The 26,831-nt window shown below is 44.2% G+C and overlaps 1 protein-coding gene across 3 annotated transcripts in view; it reads left to right on the forward strand.

Annotated features, from left to right (window-relative positions):
• The window catches only part of itgb4 (integrin, beta 4), a 174,965-nt gene that overhangs the window by 48,153 nt on the left and 99,981 nt on the right, over positions 1-26,831 (forward strand). For all 3 annotated transcript variants that reach the window (XM_088000376.1, XM_088000377.1, XM_088000378.1), the window contains exons 8-13: positions 592-855; positions 5,875-5,964; positions 6,344-6,472; positions 23,744-23,896; positions 23,982-24,058; positions 25,224-25,447. In XM_088000376.1, the coding sequence (XP_087856502.1) occupies positions 592-855; positions 5,875-5,964; positions 6,344-6,472; positions 23,744-23,896; positions 23,982-24,058; positions 25,224-25,447 (937 nt within the window). The remainder of the gene's footprint in view (positions 1-591; positions 856-5,874; positions 5,965-6,343; positions 6,473-23,743; positions 23,897-23,981; positions 24,059-25,223; positions 25,448-26,831) is intronic.

Raw genomic sequence — 26,831 nt, forward strand, 5'->3', positions numbered from 1 at the left:
GCCTTGGCATTTTAAATGCTCATCCAGAATGTATGTTTTATTAATGTTCAATTTGTCTTCACAGTCTAGAGAAGACCGCACCCCTGACTCAGTCTATGCATATTGTACAATAGGGCTATATTGCATTGTAGGGGGTTAGTTAGCTCAGTTGGCTGTACAACTGGTTTGCAATGCAGAGTAACACTAAAAGTGTGGGTTTAATTTCTGCACTGGCTAAAGTCACCGTGAAGGATTCTCCTTCTTAATCTCTCTCCTCCCAAGGGTAAAACATCACCAGTTTCCTCCCTTGCTCTTTCCCTCTCTTGAATGAGAGCATATCCTTGTAGTTCTCTGGGATGTTGATAACTTTACTTCATTCTGGGGTTTCCCTGTGAAATGCTGGAATCAATGCCCTGGTCTAATGTTAAACCACTGAGTTTTGATCACAGTGAATATACCATGAATTTCTGATAATATTTTTTTATTTGATGGCCTGTTGCCCTGAGGTTGCATTGTTGAATACTCTGCCCTGCATCACTCAATTCTCCTAGTAATGATACACCTTTCTATTTGACCCTTCCTTTCCTGAGCACTGTCTACTATTCTTTGCAGAATCAAATTGGCTGGAGGAATCAGAGTACCCACATATTGGTTTTCTCCACTGAATCTGCCTTTCATTATGAAGCTGATGGCTCCAATGTTCTCTCTGGGATTCTGAAACGGAATGATGAACACTGCCACTTGGACTCAAATGGGTCCTACACTTGGCATACATTGCAAGATTATCCATCGATCCCAACTCTGGTTCGTCACCTTACGGAGCAAAGCATCATCCCAATCTTTGCAGTTACCAACCACTCTTATTCTTATTATCAGGTAAGATGTTTAGCATGAAAAAAACAGAGATCACTTTGTTTTAATGCTGTCTACAAGATATTTTGCAGGATGTGTTATACATTATCTAACATGTAAGTGTTAGAATCCAAGCAAGGATCAAGAACTTTTTAAGTGAAATTTGGACAGAGTAATTAACCAAGAGAATTTGACCACAAGCATTTCATTTTTTAAATATAAATAAACTTAGCTGCATACAAAAAGAAATTATGCAAAGCAAGTATCACTATATCAACAACATAGTTTTTAACTATGTATGCTATATTTTACTTTTACACTCCCAACAAAAGATCCCTTATCAGAACATCTTCAAGGTTCTTTTTTTTTAGGGACCAAGAAAAGGTATGCCACAGCCCTATGGAATTTACTTTCATTCTCCCCAGTGTTCCTGTTATTTTCCAAGATCCAGGATTTTATGGGGACCCTTTCATAAGCTTTTAGTCTTTTGGCTTGAGCGCAATCTGCATTATGTATTGAACAATAACATTTGTATTTCCTCTCTTAAGTATACGTTTAACATTCATATCCTTTGGTTCTCCCAACTGCAGTCTACAGCTTGAACTGCCTTCAGTGAGCAAAGTGCCTAGACAAATTAAACAAAAGAAGCTTCTGATTCCCACAGATCATCTCAGATGGTGATGGCTAGCAAAAGGGGCACAGCTTTAAATTGAGGGGTGATAGATATAGATGTCAGAGGTAGTTTCTTTACTCAGAGAGTATAGGGGCATGGAGCGCACTGCCTTCAACAGTAGTAGACACGCCAACTTTGAGGGCATTTAAATGGTCATTGGATAGACATAATATAGATGAAAATGGAATATTGTAGGCTAGATGGGCTTCAGATTCGTTTCACAGGTCAGTGCAACATCGAGGGCCGAAGGGCCTGGAATGCGCTGTAATGTTCTGTGTTCTATTCTATGTTCTGTCTCTCTGACAATGTGAATATTCCCAGACAGGAGTACAAACTAAATAGTTTACCTTATTTGACACCTTTTAATTACTGTCACCATTTGAGAAACTTATATTGCTAATGGAGTTTGCAACCCTTTCCACAGACTTCTGTCCCTATTAAGAACTCCATTATTGACCAACTGCCCCAACCTCTTTTTATTAGGAACTACGTGCATAATTTAAATACTTTATTGAAGTAAAATGAGATTTTCTGGTACTACTATAAACAAGAAGGGTCACCCTTCTTCAAGTGCTCCCATAATTCACTCTGAATGGATTGAATAAACACAGGATAACCTTTAAATTGTAGGCTTGTTTCAGTTACATTTACATCAAAGCTGCATTTACCAGTTTCTCAGACAGATGCTTCCAATAATGCAGAACTAAAACATCAATTCCTTAAAGTAAAAGTTATGTAGTAAAATATGTGAATTATGATGGTGCCGAGAGGAGACATTACAAGCTTTTCACTGCACTCATTCGAGTGCACATGCCAATAAAGGCTTTCTATTCTGTATATTTGGAATATAAATTGCAATGTATATACTATGAGGCATGTTGAATATTGTACAAGTTATTATTTATTGCAAAACATCGTGCTTATTGCAAAGTTGTTTGTGAGACACTCGCAATCAAGAGGCTACATTATAGGCTATTTACAGTCAATAATAAAGATTTACATGGAGAAGGCAGGAGAGCGGGGTTTAGAAACATATCAGCCATGATCGAATGAGTGGAGAAACATATTAACCAAACGGCCTAATTCTATTTAGTGATTGAACATGGTACTTCAGTGTTACATGAACCTGCTAAGGTTAATCCCTGAAATGTACCTGTATTGTGTTATAAGAGTCATAGAGATGTACAGCATCCCTTCGGCCCAACCCGTCCATGCCGACTAGATACCCAACCCAATCTAGTCCCACCTGCCAGCACCTGGTCCATATCCCTCCAAACTCTTCCTATACATATACCCATCCAAATGCCTCTTAAATGTTGCAATTGTACCAGCCTCCACCATTTTCTCTGGCAGCTCATTCCATATACGTACCACCCTAACCAATGTCCTGTACAGCCGCAACATGACCTCCCAACTCTTGTACTCAATACTCTGACTAATAAAAGAAAGCATACCAAACGCCTTCTTCACTATCCTGTCTACCTGCGACTCCACTTTCAAGGAGCTATGAACCTGCACTCCAAGGTCTCTTTGTTCAGCAACACTCCCTAGGACCTTACCATTAAGTGTATAAGTCCTGCTAAGATTTGCTTTCCCAAAATGCAGCACCTCGCATTTATCTGAATTAAACTCCATCTGCCACTTCTCAGCCCATTGACCCATCTGGTCAAGACCCTGTTGTAATCTGAGGTAACCCTCTTCACTGTCCACTACACCTCCAATTTTGGTGTCATCTGCAAACTTACTAACTGTACCTCTTAAGCTTGCATCCAAATCATTTATGTAAATGACAAAAAGTAGAGGACCCAGCATCGATCCTTGTGGCACTCCACTGGTCACAGGCCTCCAGTCTGAAAAACAACCCTCTACCACCACCCTCTGTCTTCCACCTTTGAGCCAGTTCTGTATCCAAATGACTTGTTCTCCCTGTATTCCGTGAGATCTAACCTTGCTCACTAGTCTCCCATGGGGAACCTTGTCAAATGCCTTACTGAAGTCCATACAGATCACATCTACCGCTCTGCCCTCATCAATATTCTTTGTTACTCCTTCAAAAAACTCAATCATGTTAGGGAGTGTGTTATAATGTATGTTGCGGGAGTGGGGAGGTGGTGGAGTTGCTGTGATACTGTTTATTTGGGTGGCATGGTGGGTTTCTGATTTTCACTGCTGCCTTGCACAGCTAGAGACCAGGGTTTGATTCCAGCTTTGGGTGGTTATTCTCCCTGTGTCTTGTGGGTTTCCTCCAGATGCTCTGTTTTCCTCTCACAGTCCAAAGATGTGCCAGTTTGGTGGATTGGCCATGCTAAATTATTCCAGTGTAGGGAAATACAGGCTAGGTGGTTGGATTAGCCATGGGAAATGCAGTGTTACATAGATAGGATGTGGGGTGGGTCTAGGTGGCATGATTTTGGAGAGTCAGTGCTGAATGGCCTCTAAATATGTGATTCTATGATATGACAGGGGTGTGATGTAAAATATATTAGGAGGTGTGACAGAGTGTATTTTGCAGAGGTTGTGATACAATGTATATTGCAGATGGTGTTATACTGTGTATATTACAAAATATGTGATATCGTGCATATTACAGGGCATATGATCCATTGTATGTTACTATTAGTATGATAGAATGTCTACTACTTAGGATGTCATACAGTGTATATTTTAGAGGATGTGATACACTATATGAGGGAATGATATACGGCTGAATTTATGAGGTGCCATGACCCCACCAATTTTCCCTCTAAACTGTATCTGTGCAGTTACTCAGGTGGTCAATAGGTCAATTGAGTTCTGGTACTGGAGGTCAGGGCTGCACTCAGAGCTCAAAGTTCCTACAGTAAAAAGAAAATTCTCAGCCATGCCCTGTTTGGGCAGTGCCCATTGTTGGGGATATATGGGGCTGAGTGAAGGTGGATGAGGCTTAATTGGAGAGGTCAGGGGGTGGTTAATGGTGAGGAGTCTGTCCTCAATGTTGGGAGACAGTGGAGATGGGAGGGATGTCTTCAGTTATCATCAGCGACACCTGAAAGGAGTTCACAATGTCTACTTAGAGTCATAGAGTCATGGAGCTGTACAGCACCGTACACCCTTCATCCAATAATCCATACTCTAAATTAATCTAGTCCCATTTGCCATCATTTTGCCCATATCCCTCTAACTTCTTCCTATTCATATATCCATCCAGACACCTTTTGCTTATAATTGCTATTGGCTACCCAGGTGCAGTAGCCTCCCCCATCCATCTCCCCCAAGGGGCATGAGGCACTGCAGTGACCATTAATTGGCCACTTATTGGTCTCATTCAGTTCAAGGGTGAGTGAACTACCCAATGTTCCTCAAAATAGGAGCCAGGTCATGGGGCAGGAGGGAAGGCCATGTACTGCATGCAATCTGTTCTATGAGCCCATTTCCCCCAAATGCCTGCCACTACAAACCTGCTGGTGAGAGCTATAAATCCAGCCCAGAGGATGTGTTATGGTGGATTGAAATATACTGTACATTAGAGATAATGTTACAGTGTATATTATAAGGTGCGATACGCTATATAATAGTGTGTGATACACTGAAAGACAGGGGATGTGTTATGCTGTGTGTCACAGTTAGTTTGATTCAGTGTGTGTTACAAAAGCTATAATGCATATATTACAGAGTATGATATGAAGTGTGTGGCATAACGTACGTTATCATAAGGTCTGTTACAGATGGTTTGATACAACATATCACAAGGTCATGAATCTTTATAATTGTCTTCCTGAAAACTTGGTGGAATCAATGTTTGAACACTTTTAAGGCAGGTTCTTGATAAAAAGTGGGTGTAAGGTTATTGGTGTAAGCAGGATTGTGAAATATTCAGATCGGCCATAATCTTATTCAATGGCAGAGTAAGCTTGAGATGTCCTACAATAGGTACGCGATAGTTCCATTCTTCTGTGTCACCCCATGCTATATAAAAATTGTGCAATAAAAATAACCTGTAAAGTTATAGTCAATTATAGTCAATACACGTTTTAAAAGTTTGCGCTTTAGAAACAGTATCCCCTATACGTCAATCTGATCATAGCCAATTTGCATTATAGCAGAATGATCTGTACTCCTAATTGGTCTGTGTGTTGGTAGATATACAATATGGAGGTATAACAGTGGTATATTACACGGAATGTGATACACTAAATATTACAGGCGACGCCTGTGAACCGAGAATGTAACAGTGTAATATTGGGGATGTGATATGGTGTATATTTAACTTCATGACTTAGCCTAATCTTATATGTCCGACTTTTACAATGGTCTCATTTCCAGATTGTCTTGTTTTTATTCACTACATACACTAAGGTGCTAACTCTCGCATATTTCTTGTTTTTCGACAGAAATTGAGTAAATATTTTCCTGTGTCTGATATTGGGCAGCTCCAGGAAGACTCCTCCAATATAATCGAATTGTTACGGAATGCTTTTGAGGTAAAACATCGTCCAAGCTCAGACTCATGAAAACAAGCTTGTCCATTGTCCAAACCGCATTGCCCACATTGAACAAAGGAATCTATTGTAGCTGCTGGAAACTGAAATATAAAACAGGAAGAGATGGTAAAACTCAATGGGTCTAGTAGTATCTGCCAAGTGAGAAACAGAGTTAATGTTTCAGGTCAAAATGATTTCTTCACAATGGCCAATACAAGCCTGGTATGTGTACCATGTTGTATATTGCATGGCATGGTGTCACCATAGAGTTACGCAAGTTCTGCTGCATTGTCATGGAACTAGTGCTGTGATTTGGTACAATAGCAGTGCAGAGGCCCCAGGCTTTAACTTTGACCATTCTATGTCCTTCCTTCTTTAGAACATTCGCTCCAAGATGGAAATCCGAGCTGAGAATGTCCCCGTAACAATGTTGGCCAAGGTCTCATCGTTATCTTCTGCCACATCTCGGAGTGACTCTTCTGTCTTCACTGTGGCCCCAGGAGAAGTGGTAAGAAACCCAAGTCTGTGTCAACTGGCAAATGCTAAAGAGCAGGGGGAAATCCAGGAACACCACCTTAACTGCTGCCCAGTAAGGCCCTGCGTGTGCTTGTGTGTACAATCATGTGTGTAGATACTGAATTTCACCAGGTGAGCTCAGTTGTAACTCTAACAGTCTGCAGTGCTCTAGAGTAGTGAGGCAGCAGCAGGAGGAGGAGCAGTAGAAATATGAGAAGGGACTTGATTGCTTCTATTGTACTGGGTTGCAACCTGCTTGCTACAGATCAATGTCACTCGACCATTTCCTCGATATTGATTAGTTTTTAGCTCGTAAGGAACCATCAAACCCACCAGAAGTCTTCATTGATCCTAAACTCAAAACATATTCTCTGATATATCTTCTGCCCTGTATCCTGACTGTGTTCGAATCACGACTCCTTAGGGTAGATCTTCACTTTGTCAGATTGAGGAACAAACTCCTCACCTCCCTCCCTACTGACATCAGTCAGGAGAATTATATTAAGGGCTGACAGTTCTTTATCACTCACAGTTAAAATCAACCCAGTCAAGTGTATGAGTTGAAACACAATCCTGGAACTCCTGAACAACACTGGATGAGTCCCTATGAACCATGGAATACAGTGGTTCACTACCATAGGACAGATAGGGAAAAAATTCTTGTCTAGCCAGCGTGACCCACATTCCTCATCCCAGTAAATACCCAAACCATCTCCAATTTAACCATATGCTTCCCATGTACTCAACATTCCTTATCTCTCTTTACATGGATAATTCTCAAGGCTGGTGCCAGTGATCATTTTCTGTTGTGATGATAACATCTCTTGTCTCTCTCGATCCTGTACAATCAGCAATGGCTCATTACACTGCGTCTTGTGTGCTCTGTGAGCCTCAAAACATCACTCTGGCAATTCAGGAAATAACACAATTGTTAAAGCATTTTTAAAAATATTGTCAGCTTTGTGAATTCCTATGTTCTAACTTCTCTTCTGTGGACTGGTCCTGAGAGTTCAACTTCACCAACTAGTACCTGACAGCTCTTTGCTCTCATGTGAGCTTTGCTGTGACCTGAGGCCAGGGCAGGGGGAACAACTTGCTCACTAACCCCAGGGCACAGAGCCGTCAGGCTTTTGCTGTGCTTGGATTTGAGACTGGTGAGGCCAGGCTAGAAGCAGTATTGGGCCCCTGCTTGTAGTTATGGCACCTCCCTACCCCCACACCCACCCCGCCCCCCAATCTGGATAGTGCCCTGGGATCAAAGCCCTGTTATTCCTGAAGTCTTCACAATGTTAAAGATTTTATCAAAGTACACTAAGACACCAATTTATCTGTTGGATAGACAAAGGCCAACATAAAACATGGACCAGCGCTGTAAGAACAAGAGCACCTATTTCTTACAAATAAATAGATTCCAACCACAAGTAATTGACTGTGAATCCTCAGTATATGATTTTACTAATGAAAACTAACCCCCATCTAAAACATGGACGCGTTGGATCAAAGGATGTCTTTCCATGCTGTGTGACTAACCTACTTACCCTTCATTTTAATATCTTCCATGTGCCAATCCAAGAGTCGCTTAAATGTCCCTAATACATCTGACTCCACTACCACCGCTGGCAGTGCATTCCACACACACACACACACCACGGTCTGTGTAAAGAACTTACCTCTGACATTTCCCCTAAACCTTCCTCCAATCACCTGAAAATTATGCCCGCTCATGATAGCCATTTCCATCATGGGAAATGTGAGAAACAAAGCTCACACACTTCAATAATTGCAGTCCAAGACAAAATCTGAATCAGTAGTGTCCTTTATTTTACACTTGCAAGAGGGTGTGATGTCCAGAGACATACACACCCCTAATTCAATTAATACACAACATTTATATAATTTGGTTTCTTTTGTTTTACATTGCTCCTCCCCTGTTTACATCTTCCACTTCCCTTAGACTGGCTCCATTACTCCTGTTTATCTCTTGCCTTATCCGGCCTTGTCTGTGACAAAATGCTTATTTCTGGCCTCACAAGGCCGTTTGACCTCATCCCGCGTTGGTCATTGTTAGGTATATTCTTTCTTCATCTTTATCTACCCCCTCCATCTCTGCCTTTCCCTGATCCTTATGACCCTTTTAATTGGGGTTTTTTCCTGTGTCTCTGTAAAAGTGGGAAACAGATGTTTATACCTACTGTTTATACAGGCGTATCCAGCTTAACTTCATCCCCTCACAGCATCTTATCTATTCGCCCGTAATATCTACCATTGTTTTGCTGTCACGTTTCATTCTGGCATGCAATTTTAGCTAATACAAAAACAATTATGTATTTCCTCCACATAGTTTCCATTCTTGTTGACTCAGCTCTTGGCTAAAACAATTACACACTGGTGTGAGTTCCTGTAAATGGAATTGCAGAAGTAACACTATTTTTCCCATATCCCACAATTTCATCTTTTTCTTTAATTACCATTTGTTATCTTCTGCAATTTTTTTTTTAAGCATCGCCCCCGAAATTCGCAAGCATCATTCCGGAGATTTCATCCATCTTGGTCTCGCTCATCCCCTCACTATTTAACATAGAACATAGAAGAATACAGCGCAGTACAGGCCCTTGGGCCCTCGATGTTGCGCCGATCCAATTTAGTCGATTTGCGCCGATTTAGTCGATAAAGTTCCTCTGTCTGATTCCCTCTTAGGGGGAATCTGTTTCATCAAGGCTGTTTCAATCAGTCTTTGGGTCAACCCTCGTATACAGGGTATGATACAACAGCCAATGGCCACCAATACCCCGACTACTACTATCAGGGAAGTAAAGATAGAAACCACCAGCCCCTTCCATTTTCCAAACCATGATTCAAGCCATCCCCTGAGAGATGTATCTACTCCTGAATTCTCAGCCAGTTCCTCTGCTAAAGTAGTCAATCCCCTTAAGGCCCGAGTAATTGAACCATCAGGTGCAGTGTTATTAGGAATAAAGGTACAACAGCTTCCTTCTAACATCACACACACACACCCTTTTTCTGCTAAAATCATATGTTTTCCCATGCCATCCTACTTGTCACATCAAGCTGTTCTGATATTCCTTTAACCGCATCTCTTGTATAATTTATAAATCGCTGTTGATTATAGAAAATGTAATTTATCCAATCTATATATTTATTAATTGTTACCCACCAAAAGAGAGCTGACTCAAAGCCTGTTGCAATATGGTTACGAGCCTTGAATTCATCAGATACTCCCCTAGGGACTCCTACCGAATCGAGATAAATCCTGTCATTGAAAGAAGTGTCTAACAGTGATCTCTTACCCCTTCCCTTTTTCCCTACGATCTTTTCCTTCTCAAATGCCAGGGTAAATGGAATTGCCAATTGTACAATTACACATATCCCTCTCCAATCCGGAGGTAGGGTGGGTCTCAATATTTTGCCTCCACAGTACCACCACAGATCCGCTCGGGGAACCTTTAGTGCTGAGTAGTTCCCTCCCTTCTCCGTTTCAGTAACATTTTTAATCTCTGTACATAATTTCAGCTCCCCCAAATCTCTCGACCGACTTGTACCTCATCTGCGCACACACGACGTGTGATTTCCAACTACGGCGGAAAATGTGGGGGGGACTTTTGCATCTTTCTTCTCCAAGGGAGGGAACATCAGAGTTAGGGAGGTACAATTCCTATCATTCCATGCAGTCTCATCCTGATACGGGGCTATCATACATTTCATGCCCTTCCTGTCTCGCTTCCACCGAGCGAAAAGGGAACCACCTGGGCCCCTGGCCTACCGGAGGCACATGCACAGCAATTGCTTTTGTTCAGACTTTTTACAGTATACTTTACCCATTCAACCCAGGCATTTGTATCCCCGTACCCAGTTTCTATTTCAATAGTCTGTTTCAAGTCCTTTACCTCTATTATTTTTACTACTTTAGGATCATCAGGAGGGGTGAAGGGTTGTATCTTACTACCCAGTAGTTCTACCCGTTTTCCCTGTCCTATGCTAATTCGAAAACAACAGCCCAAGAAATCCTTCCCATTTGCTTTCATTTCTATCCAAATGTTTCATTTAATTGTATCTCATAGGTGCCCCCCCCCACCTCCAAGAATTGCTTCATGCCATGTGGTTTTCCTTATTGTTAGGTATATTGGGTTACACTTTTTATCGGGACAATCGCGAGCTGGTTGGAAGGGGGCCCGGTGTACTGTGACGAGACCTTTATACCAGGTACCATCCCCGAGGCCATCCCCAAAGGACTTAAGATGTATCTCTGAGCTGCGGTACTGTCTCTGATTATCTACATCCCCACAATTTACTAAGCTGCATGCATCAGCGTCTATTACTTGTGGATTATCAGACTCAGGAACTGTTAATAATACATATGAAAATGATATTTGACAAAATCCCAAGACTAAGAGGGCTAGCATCATAACTCTAAGCATTCCCAGTATTCTAAACATCATGCTGGAGCACAAAAAGACTTAATATACAATCTTACAGAAATAATCCCGTGCTCGCGTCGCTACTGTATAATCAGTTACTCAAAGTCTCTTTAGTCTGAGTTTCAGCGGGTCTTGCGTTGATTCGGCTGTCCAGACTTCTTCCTCAACTGGAGGGTCCACTGGCCCTTTGATCCGAGTGTAATGAGTCCAGCCTTTCTCCGCCGTCCTTATTGCCGTTTCGGTCAAAAGAGCCTGATACGGCCCTTCCCAGTCCGGCTGCAGTTTAGTCTCTGTCCATGATTTTACTAAGATCCAATCGCCCGGCCGGATGGGATGAACGGTGAATTCAATGGGCGGAGTCTGTGCCAATAAACCCTGTTTCCTGAGGAAAGATAAAGAGGAGGACAAGCCCAGTATATACTTCTTTAAAAACAAATCTTTAGTTTCGGGAATTGGCAATTCTCCATTCGTTCCCAAGTAAGGTAATCCAAATAAGATTTCATAGGGGGATAGTCCCAGATCTTTCCTTGGGGCTGTTCGTACTCGCAAGAGAGCTATAGGTAAACATTTGGTCCAAGGGAGTCTGGTTTCTACTATCAATTTAGAGAGCTGTCGTTTGAGTGTTTGGTTCATTCTCTCAACCCTTCCTGATGATGGCGGGTGCCATGGAGTATGGAACTCCCAGGAAATTCCCAACCCTTTCATTACCCCCTGTAACACTTTAGAGGTAAAATGAGTTCCTTGGTCGGTTCACGAGCCCATATCGAGGAATTATGTGCTCCAATATTGTTTTAGACACCCCACTCGCAGTGGTAGTAGCTAGGGGGGTATGCCTCAACCCAACCAGATAGATGATCTACTATGACCAACATATATTTTAGTCTTCCTACTCTGGGTAGTTCAGTATAATCTACTTGTATACTCTGGAAAGGTCTCAATCCTGGGTCTCTTCCTCCCAGGGTCTGTTTTCTCAAGACTTTCTTATTTACCTTTCTGCATATTATACATCCCTCACATATTTGTTTAGCAATGGTATATATTCCTTTACATCCATATTCCCTAAGAACTAAATCACACATTGCTTGTACTCCCCAATGACTGCCTTGGTGTAGGATGGCCATAATCTCTCGCATCATCATTTTGTTTAACATTTCCCTTCCATCAGGTAACCTCCAATGCCCGTCTGCTGTTTTTGAAGCCCCTAAATCTCTCAATTCTTTTTCTTCGCTTTCAGTAAATATAGGAGTTTCCCTAGGACCTGGGACAGTAGGTATTAGGGAATGGATCACCACTTCTTGTGGGTTCAGGGCGGCTTCCCTAGCCACTTCATCGGCTAATCTATTTCCCCTAACCTCTGGTTCATTTCCTTTCTGATTACCATTTACGTGCACTACAGCTATCTCTCGGGGGAGTAATAGGGATTCCAAGACCCGTTTAATCAACTCTTCATGAACTAATTTCTTCCCCGGCTATTGATCAGTCCTCTTTCCTGCCATATCTTTCCGAAAGTGTGCACAACACCAAATGCATATTTAGAATCAGTGTATACTGTTCCCTCTTTATTTTCTAATGCCCTAAGGGCTCTTTCCGATGCATAGAGTTCGCAGGTCTGAGCTGACCAACCATTTGGCAACCTTCCTGCCTCCACCACACGACCTTTTGTCCCGTCTACGACTGCATACCCATTATGTCTTTTCCCTTCAGTCACCCGGGATGATCCGTCTATAAAAAGTCTAGCCCCTGCATGAAGTGGAACATCTCTCAGGTCCATGGTATTCTATAATGTCAAGGCAGTCATGTCCTGGATTCTGAGGAGAGTCTCCTTCCCCTTTCCAAAGAAAGGCAGCTGGATTTAAACAATTGTCCGTGACCAACACTCGATTATCCTTTTTTATTAATATCGCCTTATATTTCAGAATCCGCGAGTCTGTCAACCATCGCCCAGCTTTTTGGTTTAGGATCGTTCTCACTTGGTGTGGGGTGCTTACTATTAGGGCTCCCCCAAATGTAAGCTTTCTGTTTTCCTCCACCAACAGTGCAGTGGCAGCCACGGCCTGCACACACTCAGGCCATCCCCAGGATACTGGATACAATAGCTTCGAAAGATATGCTACTGGCTGTCTCATTCCTCCCCACCTCTGGGTCAATACTCCCAAAGCCGCTCCCTTATCTACAGTAGCAAAGAGGTGGAAAAGTTTATCTAGGGAAGGTAAGGCTGACACGGGGGCATGGATCAGATCTCTTTTGAGTTCCTCAACTAGTACTTTTTCCTCATCATCCCAACTTAGACATTTTGGTTCCCCCTCTAATAGTTTGAGATATAATTTCTTAGTCTTCTGAGCATAGGAATCAATCCACAATCTGCAATATCCCGTTAGACCCAAAAATTTGCGTAACTCCCGTTTAGTGCTGGGCAGTGGCATCCCCACTATTCCCTCTATCCGCTCCGGGCTTATCTTTCGCTTACCCTCACTCACTAAATGTCCCAAGTATTTTACTTCTTGCTCCACATATTGTAATTTGTTTTTAAATATTCGCAGTCCTTGCTGGCCCAGGAAATTCAATAATTTGTTAGTAGCTTCTACTACTCTTTCTCTTCTTTTTCCTGTTACTAAGAGGTCGTCTACATATTGCAACAGGGTAGTTCCCTTGGGGCTGCTAAATTTCTCCAATATTTGTTCTAACATCTGTCCAAATAAATTCGGGGATTCCATAAACCCCTGGGGGAGCACAGTCCACTGGTGTTGCTGTTTCCGTCCTGTCTTAGGGTCTTCCCATTCAAAGGTGAACAAATTCCTACTTTCCTCTGCCAAAGGACAAGTTCAAAAGGCATCCTTTAAATCTATCACACTAAACCATTTGTGGTCATGAGGGATCTTACTTAATAACATATAGGAGTTTGGCACCACTGGGTGCCTGATCTGTACTATTCGATTTAATGTTCTCAAATCCTGCACCAAACGATAAGTTCCATCAGATTTCCGCACTGGTAGAATTGGGGTATTATAAGGAGACATACATGGCTCCAACAGTCCATCTCTAATCAGTCCTCCAATTACTGGCTGCAGTCCTCGTTTACCTTCTATGGAAATGGGATATTGTCGCTCACAGACAACATCCCCTTTCCTTTTTAAATTTATTAGAAGGGGAGGGATCTGTAGTTTTCCATGATTCCCTTCTCTAGCCCATACAATAGGGTCTATCTCTCTCTCCAAATCCTCTGTCAACATTGCCATTTGTACAACTAATTCTTTTTCCTGAATTCCAATCTCTAGTCCTAAGAGGATAATTAAGTCTCTCCCCAATAAGTTACTTCCTCTTAGGATCTTCTATCATCATAGGTTCAAATAGTGGAACAGTAAATCCTTCCCCTTTTACCCCTGAAACGGTAACTGACCGTGTCGACATTTCTACTTTCTTTGGTTTAAAATTCAGCGATGACCGTGCTGCCCCCGTATCTACTAGGAAGACTGCCTCCTCCCTACAGGGTCCCACCTTCAGGTTTATCAAGGGTTCCTGGTGGGCCCCCGAGGGCAGGAACCCCTGACACCCCTATTCTTCATCAAAATTCATAAGCGGAATTGCCCTTTCTTCCCTTTGTAGATCAGGACACTCCCACTTAAAATGCCCTATCTTTCCGCAATAATAGCATCCTGCCTGTGGAGACCTCTATCTCTGCCCCTGTCACTCAAACCCTCTATCAAATGCTCCCCCTTGTCCTCTCCCTCTCCCTCTCTGTCCTACATGCTGCCACCCGCTGCTCCGGTTGCTCACTATTGGTTCCATTCTTTTCTTAATTACCTCATCAATCGTAGCTACCATCATTTTCACCTTCTGTTTTTGTCTCTCATGCTCTCTCTTTACAAACACTTTCTGTGCCTCTCTTAACAATTCATCTGATGGTTTTTCGCTCCACCCTTCTATCTTCTATATCTTTCTCTGTATGTCTGGCCATGCTTTTGTCACAAAATGTACTTTCAAAAGACCCAGTGCCACTGGGTCCTCAGGGTTCATTCCAGAATATTTCCGCATTGAGTCTCTTAATCTTTGCAAGAAAGCTGAGGGAGTCTCATCTTTCTCCTGTCTAACTTCAAAGGCTTTAGTCAAATTCTGTGTCTTCGGAACTGCCTCTCTTATTCCTTTTAGAATCAGGTCTTTCAATTCCCTCATTTCTTCTCTGTGCTCCGGGTTTTGGTTTTCCCACTGGGGATCTCTGAGGGGAAACTTCACCTCTCCCTGTCCAGCATCCCCATCTCCAATCGGGTGTTCCCTGTCCCATATTTTAATGGCTGCTCCTCGTATAAGTCCCCTTTCTTCCCCAGTAAATAGTATATTCAAAATACACATTAACTCAGCCCAGGTATACAGACTGGGCCCCAAAAATGGATCAATTTGTTCAGACAATCCCACCGGATCCTCAACCAGGACCTTCATTTCCTTTTTAAATGTTCTGACCTCCCCACTGGTGAGGGGGGCACTTACAAACCCAATCTCTTTGTCCCCTATGGGTACCTCCCGAAGGGGATAAGTCATTACGTTCTTCCCTTTTTTTTGTTTTCCCCCCTTAGGCTTTGATTTAGATCCTCCAGAGGCCTCCTCTACATCTACTGTAGCTTCCCTTTCTTTTGCTGAGGATTGAGGGTCATGTACAACAACATCCCCATCCACCGCCCCTTCGTCCTCCTCTGGTGAATCATCTGTTCCCTGTCCCTGTCTCTCTCTCCTCCTTCCCCATGTTCACCTAACCTGATTTTATGGTACGGGGAGGGGGGCAAACAGCCAAGAGGATCCCAGGGACTGGGTGGGGCAGAGGGGGAATCCTTTGTCTTTACGACCATCATTCCCAAACTGCCCTTCCAACAGGATGCATAGTCCGCCTCCTCTTGACTAAAAGGTTGTTTTTTATTCACATACAAATCTAAATACTGACAGACCCAATTCTCGTCCGAGCCGTACTTTGGCCAGAAGACAGCCGGACGAAGGATTGGTTCTTTGGTCCATACTAAACAACAATATTTAATCATTTTCATTTTAGATTTTGCCCTTGTACAAGTATTGCTTGTCCATTCCCACAACATCCTCCCCAACGGACTTTCAGGAGGAATGTTACCAGGGACCTTTTCTTCTTCCTTTACTCGGTGACAGCTACTCTGCCTACCCCCCATTTCCCAGGGCCCTCGCTAGTCCCTCAGCAAGTAAATATCCCTTTTCCCGGCCACCAAGGCAATACTTAAAAGTCAGGTTCCTTACCTTAGTCTGTGCACAGAGTTGCCTGGCCCCTTTTCGCCGTATTGTCTATCGACCTCCTATCACTGTCTGATTCAGATGTCTCTCTTGTGGGATCTGTACCAGTCGCCCAAGGGAGCGGACCAAACTGGGACACAAGACCGCTCCTCAATGGGGAACGGGACGCGTCTTCCCAGTGTCCAAGGCCAGCCACTCCCCCCGGCGATGGAAGCACATCCCGGACGAGCCCCCAATTGTGAGAAATAAAGCTCACACACTCCCCTGTTTACATCCTCCACTTCCCTAAGACCGGCACCCATTACTCCTGTTTATCTCTTGCCTTATCCGGCCTTGTCTGTGATAAAATGCTTATTTCCGGTCTCACAAGGCCGTTTGACCTCATCCCGCTGTAGGTCATTGTTAGGCATATTCTTTCTTCATCATTATCTACCCCCTCCATCTCTGCTTTTCCCTGATCCTTATGAACCTTTTAATTGGGGTTTTTTCCTGTGTCTCTGTAAAAGTGGGAAACAGATGTTTATACCTACTGTTTATACAGGCGTATCCAGCTTAACTTCATCCCCTCACAGCATCTTATCTATTCGCCCGTAATATCTACCATTGTTTTGCTGTCACGTTTCATTCTGGCATACAATTTTAGCTAATACAAAAACAATTATGTATTTCCTCCACATAGTTTCCATTCTTGTTGACTCAGCTCTTGGCTAAAACACTGGTGTGAGTTCCTGTAAATGGAATTGCAGAAGTAACACTATTTTTCCCATATCTCACATGAAACAGTCTCTGGCTATCCATCTATTGATGCCTTTCAACATCTTGTACACCTCAAGCAAGTCACATCTCATCCTTCTTCGCTCCAATAAGAAAAGTCCTAGCTCCCTCAACCTTTCTTCATAAGACATGCCCTCCAGTCCAGACAGCATCCTGGTAAATCTCCTCTACATCCTCTCTAAAGCTTCCACATCTCTGCTATAATGAGGTGACTAGAACTGAACACAGTATTCCAAGAGAGGTCTAACCAGGGCTCTATAGAGCTGCAGAATAACCTTGCAGCTCTTAAACTCAATCCCCTGCTAATACACTACAACCTTCTCAACAACCCTATCAAGCTGGATCCTTTGAGAGATCTATGAGCATGGACCCTAAAATCCCTCTGTTCCTTCTCACTGCCAAGAATCCTGCCTTTAACCCTGTATTATGCATTCAAATTTGACCTTTCAAAGTGAATGACTTCACACTTTTCCAAGCTGAACTCCAAGCCAAGTTCTGCATCCTGTCAATTTCCTGTTGCAACCTACAGCAGCCCTCCACACTATCCACAACTCCACCAATCTTCATGTCATTGGCAAACCTATAAACCCACCCTTCCACTTCCTCATCCCAAGTCATTTATAAAAGTCACAAAGAGGGTCGGTCCCAGAACTGCGGAACACCACTGGTCACCGAGCTCCAGGCTGAATACTTCCCATCTACCGCCACCCTCTGTCTTCTACGGGCCAGCCAATTCTGTATCCAGACAGCTGGATTTCCCTGTATTCCACGTCTCCTTACTTTCTGAATGAGCCTACCATGGGGCACCTTATCAAACACCTTGCTGAAATCCATGTACACCACATCCACTGCTCTACCTTCATCGCTGTGTTTTGTCACATCCTCAAATAATTCAATAAGTTTGTGAGGCCCCACACAAAGCCATGTTGACCATCTCTAATCAAGCTACAGTTTTCCAGCTAATCATAAATCCTGTCTCTCAGAATCCTCTCCAATACTTCACCCACCACTGGCATAAGACTGCCTGGTCTGTAATTCCCAGGAATATCCCTATTCTGTTTCTTGAACAAGGGAATAACACTGGCCACCCTCCAATCATCTGGCACTATTCCAGTGGACAATGAGGATGTAAACATCATTGCCAAATGTGCAGCAATCTCTTTCTTTGCTACCTGCAATAACCATGGGTTTTTCCTGTGTGGTCCAGGGATTTATCTATCCTTATATTTTTCAAAATTTTCAAAACATCCTCCTTCCTAACATCAACCTGTTCAACCATATCAATCTGTTACACGCTCTCCTCAGAAGCGTCTCTCTCACTAGTGAATACTGAAGTAAAGTATTCATTAAGAACCTCCCCCACCTCCTCCGATTCCAGGTACAAATTCCCTCCACTGTCCCTGATTGGCCGTATCCTCACTCTGGAATCCTGTTGTTCCTCAGATAAGTGTAGAACGCGTTAGGGTTTTCCTTAATCCTACTAGCTACTTAATTCTACTTAATCCTTTTTCATGTCTCCTTCTATCTCTCCTAAGTCCATTCTTCAGTTCCTTTCTGCTTACCCTGTAACCCTCTAAAACCCTGTCTGATCCTTGCCTCCTCAACCTTCACTAAGCTTCCTTTTTTCCCTTGACTAAATGTTCAACATTCCTTGTCACCCAAAGTTCTTTCAAACTACCATCCCTGTCCAGCACTATCAGCAAGTGCTTCCTGAACAACCTCCACATTTCTGTCATGCATTTCCCTGAGAACATCTGGGCGGCATGGTGGCACACTGCTGCCTCACAGCGCCAGAGACCCGGGTTCAATTCCTGCCTCAGGCGACTGACTGTGTGGAGCTTGCACGTTCTCCCCGTGTCTGCGTGGGTTTCCTCCGGGTGCTCCGGTTTCCTCCCACAGTCCAAAGATGTGCAGGTCAGGTGAATTGGCCACGCTAAATTGCCCGTAGTGATAGGTAAGGGGTAAATGTAGCGGTATGGGTGGGTTGCGCTTCGGCGGGTTGGTGTGGACTTGTTGGGCCAAAGGGCCTGTTTCCACACTGTAATTAATCTAATCTAATCTGTTCCCAATGTAGGCGCCCCAGTTCCTGCCTAAGAGCATTGTAATTTCTCCTCCCCCAATTAAAAACATTCCCATACTGTCTATTCCTATCCCTCTGCGTGAGTACAGTAAAGGTCAGGAAGTTGTGGTCACTGTAACCAAAATGCTCTCCCAGCGAAAGATCTGACACCTGGCCTGATTCGTTGCCAAGCACCAAATACAAAATGGCTTCCTCTCTATTTCACCTATCTACATATTGCATCAGGAACCCTTCCTGGACACACCTGACAAAAGCTGCTTCATCTAAACTATTTGAACTAAGTAGGTTCCAATCAATATTAGGGAAGTTAAATTCACCTATAACAACAATCCTGTTACTTCTGCACCTTTCCAAAATTTGCCTCCCAATCTGCTCCTCTGTGTCTCTGTTGCTATTGGGGGGCCTGCTGAAAACTCCCAGTACAGTTACTGCTCCTTTCCTGTTTCTGACTTCCACCCATACTGACTCTATAGACAAATGCTCCGCAGCAATCTCCCTTTCTGCAGTTGTGATACTATCCCTGATTAGCAATGACACTCCTCCATCTCTTTTACCTCTCTATTCCTTTTGAAACATCTAAACACTGGGATGCCCAACAACCATTCCTGTACCTGTGATATCCAAGTCTCTGTAATGGCCACAACATCATCGTTCCAAGTATTGATCCATGCTCCTAGTTCACCACCCTTATTCTTGATACTCCTTGCATTAAAATAGACACACTTCAACCCATCACTCTGACTGTACCTTTGCTCTGTGAAGTGCCTATCCCTCCTCACAGACTCTCTGCACACTGTATCTGGCTGTTCACTACCTACTCCATTCTCTGGTTCATAGCTCCAGTTCCCATCCCCTTGCCAAACTAGTTTAAACCTCCTGAAGAGCTCTAGCAAACCTCCCGCCCAGGATATTGGTACCCCACCAGTTCAGGTGCAACCCGTCCTCCTTGTACAGGTCCCACCTTCAAGTCCTCATCCCTTTCCCTATCTATGTCATTGTTACTGATGTGTACCACGACTTCTGGATGCTCCCCCTCCCTCTTAAGAATCCTGTACACTTGATCCAAGACATCCCTGACCATGGCACCCAGGAGGGGCCTCAGGAGTGTTGCTCAACAAAGAGTCCCAGGGGAGTAGATGTACAGTTCCTTCAAGTTGAGTCCCAGGTAATCAAAATAGTGATACCTTCATTTGGCACAATAACCTTCATTGGTGGTAATTGCAACATTCAAAAGGCATTTGGATGGGTATATGAATAGGAAGGGTTTGGAGGGATATGGGCCGGGTGCTGGCAGGTAGGACTAGATTGGGTTGGGATATCTGGTCGGCATGGACGGGTTGGACCGAAGGGTCTGTTTCCGTGCTGTACATCTCTACAACTGTATAACTCTACGGTCAGTTTAGGATAGTAAAGGAATTGGGACATTATGTTGTGGCTGTAAAACATAATGATGAGGCCATTGATGTGTTCAGTTCGGGCATCCCTGCTATTGGAAAGATATTGTTAAACTTGAAAGGCTTCAGAAAAGATTTACAATGATGCTGCTGTGATGGAAGGTTTGAGCTACAGGGAGGGGTTGAATAGGCTGCGGCTATTTTATCTGGAGCAGCAGAGGATGGGAGGTGACCTTACAGAGGTTCATGAGGAACATGGAGAGGGTAGGGGAATCCAAAACTGGACACCAAATGTTTAAGGTGAGATGGGAATAATTTAAAAGGGACATTTTCACGTGGAGGAATGAACTCCAGAGGAGGTGGTGTAGGTAGATTGGGAGAGATGTATAGGCTGGAGGAGGTTACAGAGATAACTGGGGGAGTGGGGGGGGGGGGAGGTTGAGTAGGGGCTGTAGGAGGTCACAATGGTAGGGAGCAGTGTAGGAGCTGGAGGAGGTTACAGTGATGGAAGAGGGTAGGGGCTGGAGGAAGTTATAGAGATAGGGATGGATGTAGGGGCTGGACAAGGTTACAGAGATATGGAAGGATGTAGAGACTGGAGAAGGTTATTGAAATAGGGAGGTGTTAGGGGCTGGAGGAGGTTATAGAGAAATGTAGAGTAGTAGGAGTTGGAGGAGGTTAGAGTGATAGGGATTGGTGTAGGGGCCGGACGAGGTTACAGAGATATGTACGGGTATAGGAGCTGGACGAGGTTACAGTAATAAGAAGCAGAATAGGGGCTGGAAGAGGTTACAGTGACAGGGAGGGGTATACGGTCTTGAGGAGTTCCAGTCATAGGGTGGGTGTAGGGGCTGGACAAGATTACAGAGATATGAAGGGATGTAATGGCTGGAGGAGGTTACAGAGATAGAGAAGGCTTTATGGGTTGGAGAAGGTTATAGAAATAGATAGGGGTGTATGTGCTGGAAGAGGTTACAGTGATAGGAAGGGATATAGGGACTGGAGGAGGTGACAGTGACAGGAAGGGATAAAGCGCATGGAGGAGATTACAGTGATAGGAAGGAATGTAGAGAGTGGAGGAGGTTCCAGAGATTGGGAAGTGTGTAGGGACTGGAGGAGGTCCAAGTGATAGGTAGAGGGTGTAGGGGCTGGAGGAGGTTCCAGTGATAGGGAGGGATTTCGGGACTGGAGGAGGTTCCAGAGATTGGGAGGGTTGTAGGGACTGGAGGAGGTTACAGTGATAGGGAGTGGTGTAGGTGCAGGAGGAGGTTACAGAGATAGGGAGGGCTGTATGTGCTGGATAAGTTTACAGAATTGGGGGGAATGTAGGGGCTGGATGAGGTTAGAAATAGGAAGTGGTGTAGGGGTTACAAAGGTTAAAGTAGTAGGGAGGGGTCTAGGAGCTGGAGGAAGTTAGGAGGGATTTAAGGGTTGTTACAGACATGAGGCGATGTCAGGTCTGGGAAGGTAGAGACTGGAAGAGGCTACAGTGATAAGGGGTGGATAGACTGAAGGGGTTTACAGTGATAGGGAGGAGTGTAAGGGCTGGAGGAGGTTACAGTGATAGGAAGGAGTGTAAGGGCTGGAGGAGGTTACAGTGATAGGGAGGAGTGTAAGGGCTGGAGGAGGTTACAGTGATAGGGAGGAGTGTAAGGGCTGGAGGAGGTTACAGTGATAGGAAGGAGTGTAAGGGCTGGAGGAGGTTACAGTGATAGGAAGGAGTGTAAGGGCTGGAGGAGGTTACAGTGATAGGAAGGAGTGTAAGGGCTGGAGGAGGTTACAGTGATAGGAAGGAGTGTAAGGGCTGGAGGAGGTTACAGTGATAGGAAGGAGTGTAGGGGCTGGAGGAGGTTACAGTGATAGGAAGGAGTGTAAGGGCTGGAGGAGGTTACAGTGATAGGAAGGAGTGTAAGGGCTGGAGGAGGTTACAGTGATAGGAAGGAGTGTAAGGGCTGGAGGAGGTTACAGTGATAGGAAGGAGTGTAAGGGCTGGAGGAGGTTACAGTGATAGGAAGGAGTGTAGGGGCTGGAGGAGGTTACAGTGATAGGAAGGAATGTAAGGGCTGGAGGAGGTTACAGTGATAGGGAGGATGTGTAGGGGCTGGAGGAGGTTACAGTGATAGGAAGGAGTGTAAGGGCTGGAGGAGGTTACTGTGATAGGAAGGAGTGTAAGGGCTGGAGGAGGTTACAGTGATAGGGAGGATGTGTAGGGGCTGGAGGAGGTTACAGTGATAGGGAGGATGTTTAGGGGCTGGAGGAGGTTACAGTGATAGGAAGGAGTGTAAGGGCTGGAGGAGGTTACAGTGATAGGGAGGATGTGTAGGGGCTGGAGGAGGTTACAGTGATAGGGAGGATGTGTAGGGGCTGGAGGAGGTTACAGTGATAGGGAGGATGTGTAGGGGCTGGAGGAGGTTACAGTGATAGGGAGGATGTGTAGGGGCTGGAGGAGGTTACAGTGATAGGGAGGATGTGTAGGGGCTGGAGGAGGTTACAGTGATAGGGAGGAGTGTAAGGGCTGGAGGAGGTTACAGTGATAGGGAGGATGTGTAGGGGCTGGAGGAGGTTACAGTGATAGGGAGGATGTGTAGGGGCTGGAGGAGGTTACAGTGATAGGGAGGATGTGTAGGGGCTGGAGGACGTTACAGTGATAGGGAGGAGTGTAAGGGCTGGAGGAGGTTACAGTGATAGGAAGGAGTGTAAGGGCTGGAGGAGGTTACAGTGATAGGAAGGAGTGTAAGGGCTGGAGGAGGTTACAGTGATAGGAAGGAGTGTAAGGGCTGGAGGAGGTTACAGTGATAGGGAGGATGTGTAGGGGCTGGAGGAGGTTACAGTGATAGGGAGGATGTGTAGGGGCTGGAGGAGGTTACAGTGATAGGGAGGATGTGTAGGGGCTGGAGGAGGTTACAGTGATAGGGAGGATGTGTAGGGGCTGGAGGAGGTTACAGTGATAGGGAGGATGTGTAGGGGCTGGAGGAGGTTACAGTGATAGGGAGGATGTGTAGGGGCTGGAGGAGGTTACAGTGATAGGGAGGATGTGTAGGGGCTGGAGGAGGTTACAGTGATAGGGAGGATGTGTAGGGGCTGGAGGAGGTTACAGTGATAGGGAGGATGTGTAGGGGCTGGAGGAGGTTACAGTGATAGGGAGGGTGTGTAGGGGCTAGAAGAGGTTACAGTGATAGGGAGGGGTGTGGGGGCCGGAGGGGGTTACAGAGATAGGAAAGAATGTAGGGGCTGGAGGAGGTGACAGTGATGGGTGGGTTGTGGGGGTGCCGGAGGTAACAGAGATAGAGAGTGTCATGCTGTTAATACTATTTCTTTTATCTGTTCATAATCAGAAAGAGTTTGAGCTGAAAGTGAAAGCTATGGATTCCATTATGTGTACCAATGAGAAGGAGCAGAGAGCAAACCTGATTGTTAAGCCTAGCACTTTCACAAATGCTTTGACAGTGGATACCTCCCTGTTGTGTGAAAAATGTTTGTGTGAAACGGTAAGATCCAATTGCCACATCTTAATTTGAAAATTGCAATTGGTGTTTCACATTTTCTAACCTGTCTGCTGTAATTCATCAACAGAATTCAGAGAAGAACTCTCCAAAATGTAAAGGAAACGGTGACTTTGTTTGTGGGCAATGCGTGTGCAAGGATAATTGGTAAGAAATGAGCACAGCCATGTGGGACTGACCATGAAAGAACAGCAAAGGAACCATCAATTCAATTGTCCTTTTGAACAAATTAAGTAAATTTGAAGAATATCGTCATTCTTGTAATATGGGGAATTAGCGTGGTGCTAATGTTAATAGACTGATAACCCAAAGGCGTATCCATCCCACCATGTCATCTGGGGAGCTTCAATTCAATTCATTTATTAGTCTTGAATTTAAATGCTGGACAGATGTCATGGGTGTGTCATTCAACTGAGCTTCGGCAGAGACTGTGGTAGACTCCACCCACTCAGTAGTTCTAACTTTTGTACATGCTAATGTGCTAGATCGAGATATCTCCTCCATCTCCTCCACTGTCCACCACCATTTACAACAAGGTGTAGGAGATCTGCAGGACTTATACTTGATCCACTGGTTATGGGATTGCTTAGCTCTGTCTCTTGCACGCTGTTCTCACTGTTAAGGATACACATTGTCCATGTTGTAGCTGGGGCCGGTAGATACAGAAAAACTACTTCCTCTGGGTAATCAAGAATGAGGGAAAGTAATTTTAAAACGAAGGGTCAGGCTGCTCAGGGGTCCTGTCAGGAAGCACATCTTCACACAAAGAGAAACCTGAGGCTCTCCTTCACAAAGCCAGTGTGATTGGAGATCATAGAAACCTAGAAAATAGGAGTAGAAATTGGAAGAGTTGGAATAAACTCTTCAAGACAAGTCAGCTCATTACTCAGTTGCCACTTTGTCCCTATACTCTTTGATTCCTTTAGCCCTAAGAACTATATCTAACTCCTTCTTGAGAACAATCAGTTATTTTGTCTTCGGCCACTTTCTGTGGCACAGACTTCTACAGGATCACTGCTCTCTGGTTGAACATATTTCTCCTCATCTCAGTCCTAAATGACCAACCCTGTATCCTAATAATGCATCAATTGGATGTTTTGAGACTGGAATTGAGAAATTAGGTATTTAGAGATATGGAATTGAGTTGAGTAAATTGAGATTTGACTTGAGCATTGAAACAGACTGAAGGTGCTGATAGCCACTGCTTGTTTTTAATTCCCCTAGTAGTCAGGAAAAAAACACTTATTTTCTGAAACATACCATGCTGGCCAGTGAACGAGGCTGTTATTTCACTGTACATTTCCTTCTTCAGGCAAGGGGAGACCTGTGACTGTGACACACGTAATCAGGATGGCACTGAGGTCGAAACCTGCAAGAATCCCTTTGACGATTCCCAGATTTGCTCTGGTCGTGGGGATTGTTACTGTGGAGTTTGTTACTGTCATCCATCGGAACACCACCTGGAAAGATTTGAGGGAAAATATTGTCAATACAGCACCCTGCACTGCCCACGTTTTGCCGGCTTTATGTGTAATGGTGAGTGACACATGCACTATAGGTACGGTGCTGGTGATGTGGAAATTAGACCTTCTCTCATGGATTTCAGTGGAAGATTACAAGCATTTATATCCCTTTGGCTCACATTCATGGAATGATGCAAAGCCCTTTCCAACTAACAAGGTTCTTTTTGAAGAAAGCTTACAAGTCAAACACAGTATGACAACACAAGGAACAAAACTGCCAGTACTGTTTGAGGAATGCAGTCAATGAATCTGGTGCTCAAAAAGCACAGCCCCCCCAGTCAGGCAGCATCCGAGGAGCAGGAGAGTCAATGTCCCGAGCATAAGCTCGGATGCTGCCTGACCGGCTGTGCTTTTCCAGTACCACACTCTTTGACTCTGATCTCCAGCATCTGCAGTGCTCACTTTCTCCCTCTTTAAGGAATACTGTTAAGTACTGGGGAGAACACACTGTTCTCTCTCCAATAGTGTCGTGGGCTCTTTTAATGTCTATCAATGAGAAAAGATGTTATGAGCGTCTGATAAACCAAATCTGTGACAGTGCAGCAATATCTCAGTACTGCACTGAGAATATCAAGCTCAGATCGTATGCTGTCATCTATGCAGTTGTGTTTGAACTTATGATGTTTAGACCAGGGAACACACATGAGATTCTGACCCAATGTGAACAAGAAATTGCAGGGTGCCAGGATATGATGGAGTTTGTAACCTTGAAAAGTATTGCTCAGTTTGTTCTGTCAGGTCACCACTGAAACACGATGATTGGGTTTCAGTACCTCGGGATGGCAATGAACAACACTGAGCAGGTAGATCACTCGTGATGTTACAGACAGTTGACTGTAGGGCACTGCAGGCTATTGATAGTTAATGGGTCCACCTTCACCTTTAGGGAAAGTGAACAACCAACTGTGGGCAGGGCCAATGGTGAATATTAACCGTGAACTTAATGTCATGGAATTCCTGAAAAGAGAGTTAATTGATCAGCCTCTCCAGAAATCAAGCAGATTGATTCAAGCCTCTGTTGGTCTGAACATTGTAAATGTAGAACTCCTCAGGGTTAACCTTTCTCTGTTGGCTATGAGAACATTGTAAATGTAGAACTCTTCGGGGTTACTCCTTCTCTGCAGCTTTGATTTCAGCAAGAACCATGAGCCTATTCAATGTTAGGCTTCAGAAAAGGGTACAAAGATGGAAATAACACAGACATCAGGCATTGAAAGAATAAAGGAGCATCAATATTTGGAAATGCTTTGAGTTAAGCCCGCTTTTCCTTTCTAGGTGCTGACAAATAATTGTAGATTTCCAGTAATCTCTATGTGTATTTAAACAAATTTACAACTAAAAATTATTTGCATTGACCAGCGTGGTTGGCAGTATAAGTTGTATTGACCGATGGGGTG

This window comes from Chiloscyllium plagiosum, unplaced genomic scaffold, assembly GCF_037043375.1.
Source record: "Chiloscyllium plagiosum isolate Xiang-an unplaced genomic scaffold, Cpla_swu_hap1 HiC_scaffold_25, whole genome shotgun sequence".
Taxonomy (NCBI): Eukaryota; Metazoa; Chordata; class Chondrichthyes; order Orectolobiformes; family Hemiscylliidae; genus Chiloscyllium; species Chiloscyllium plagiosum.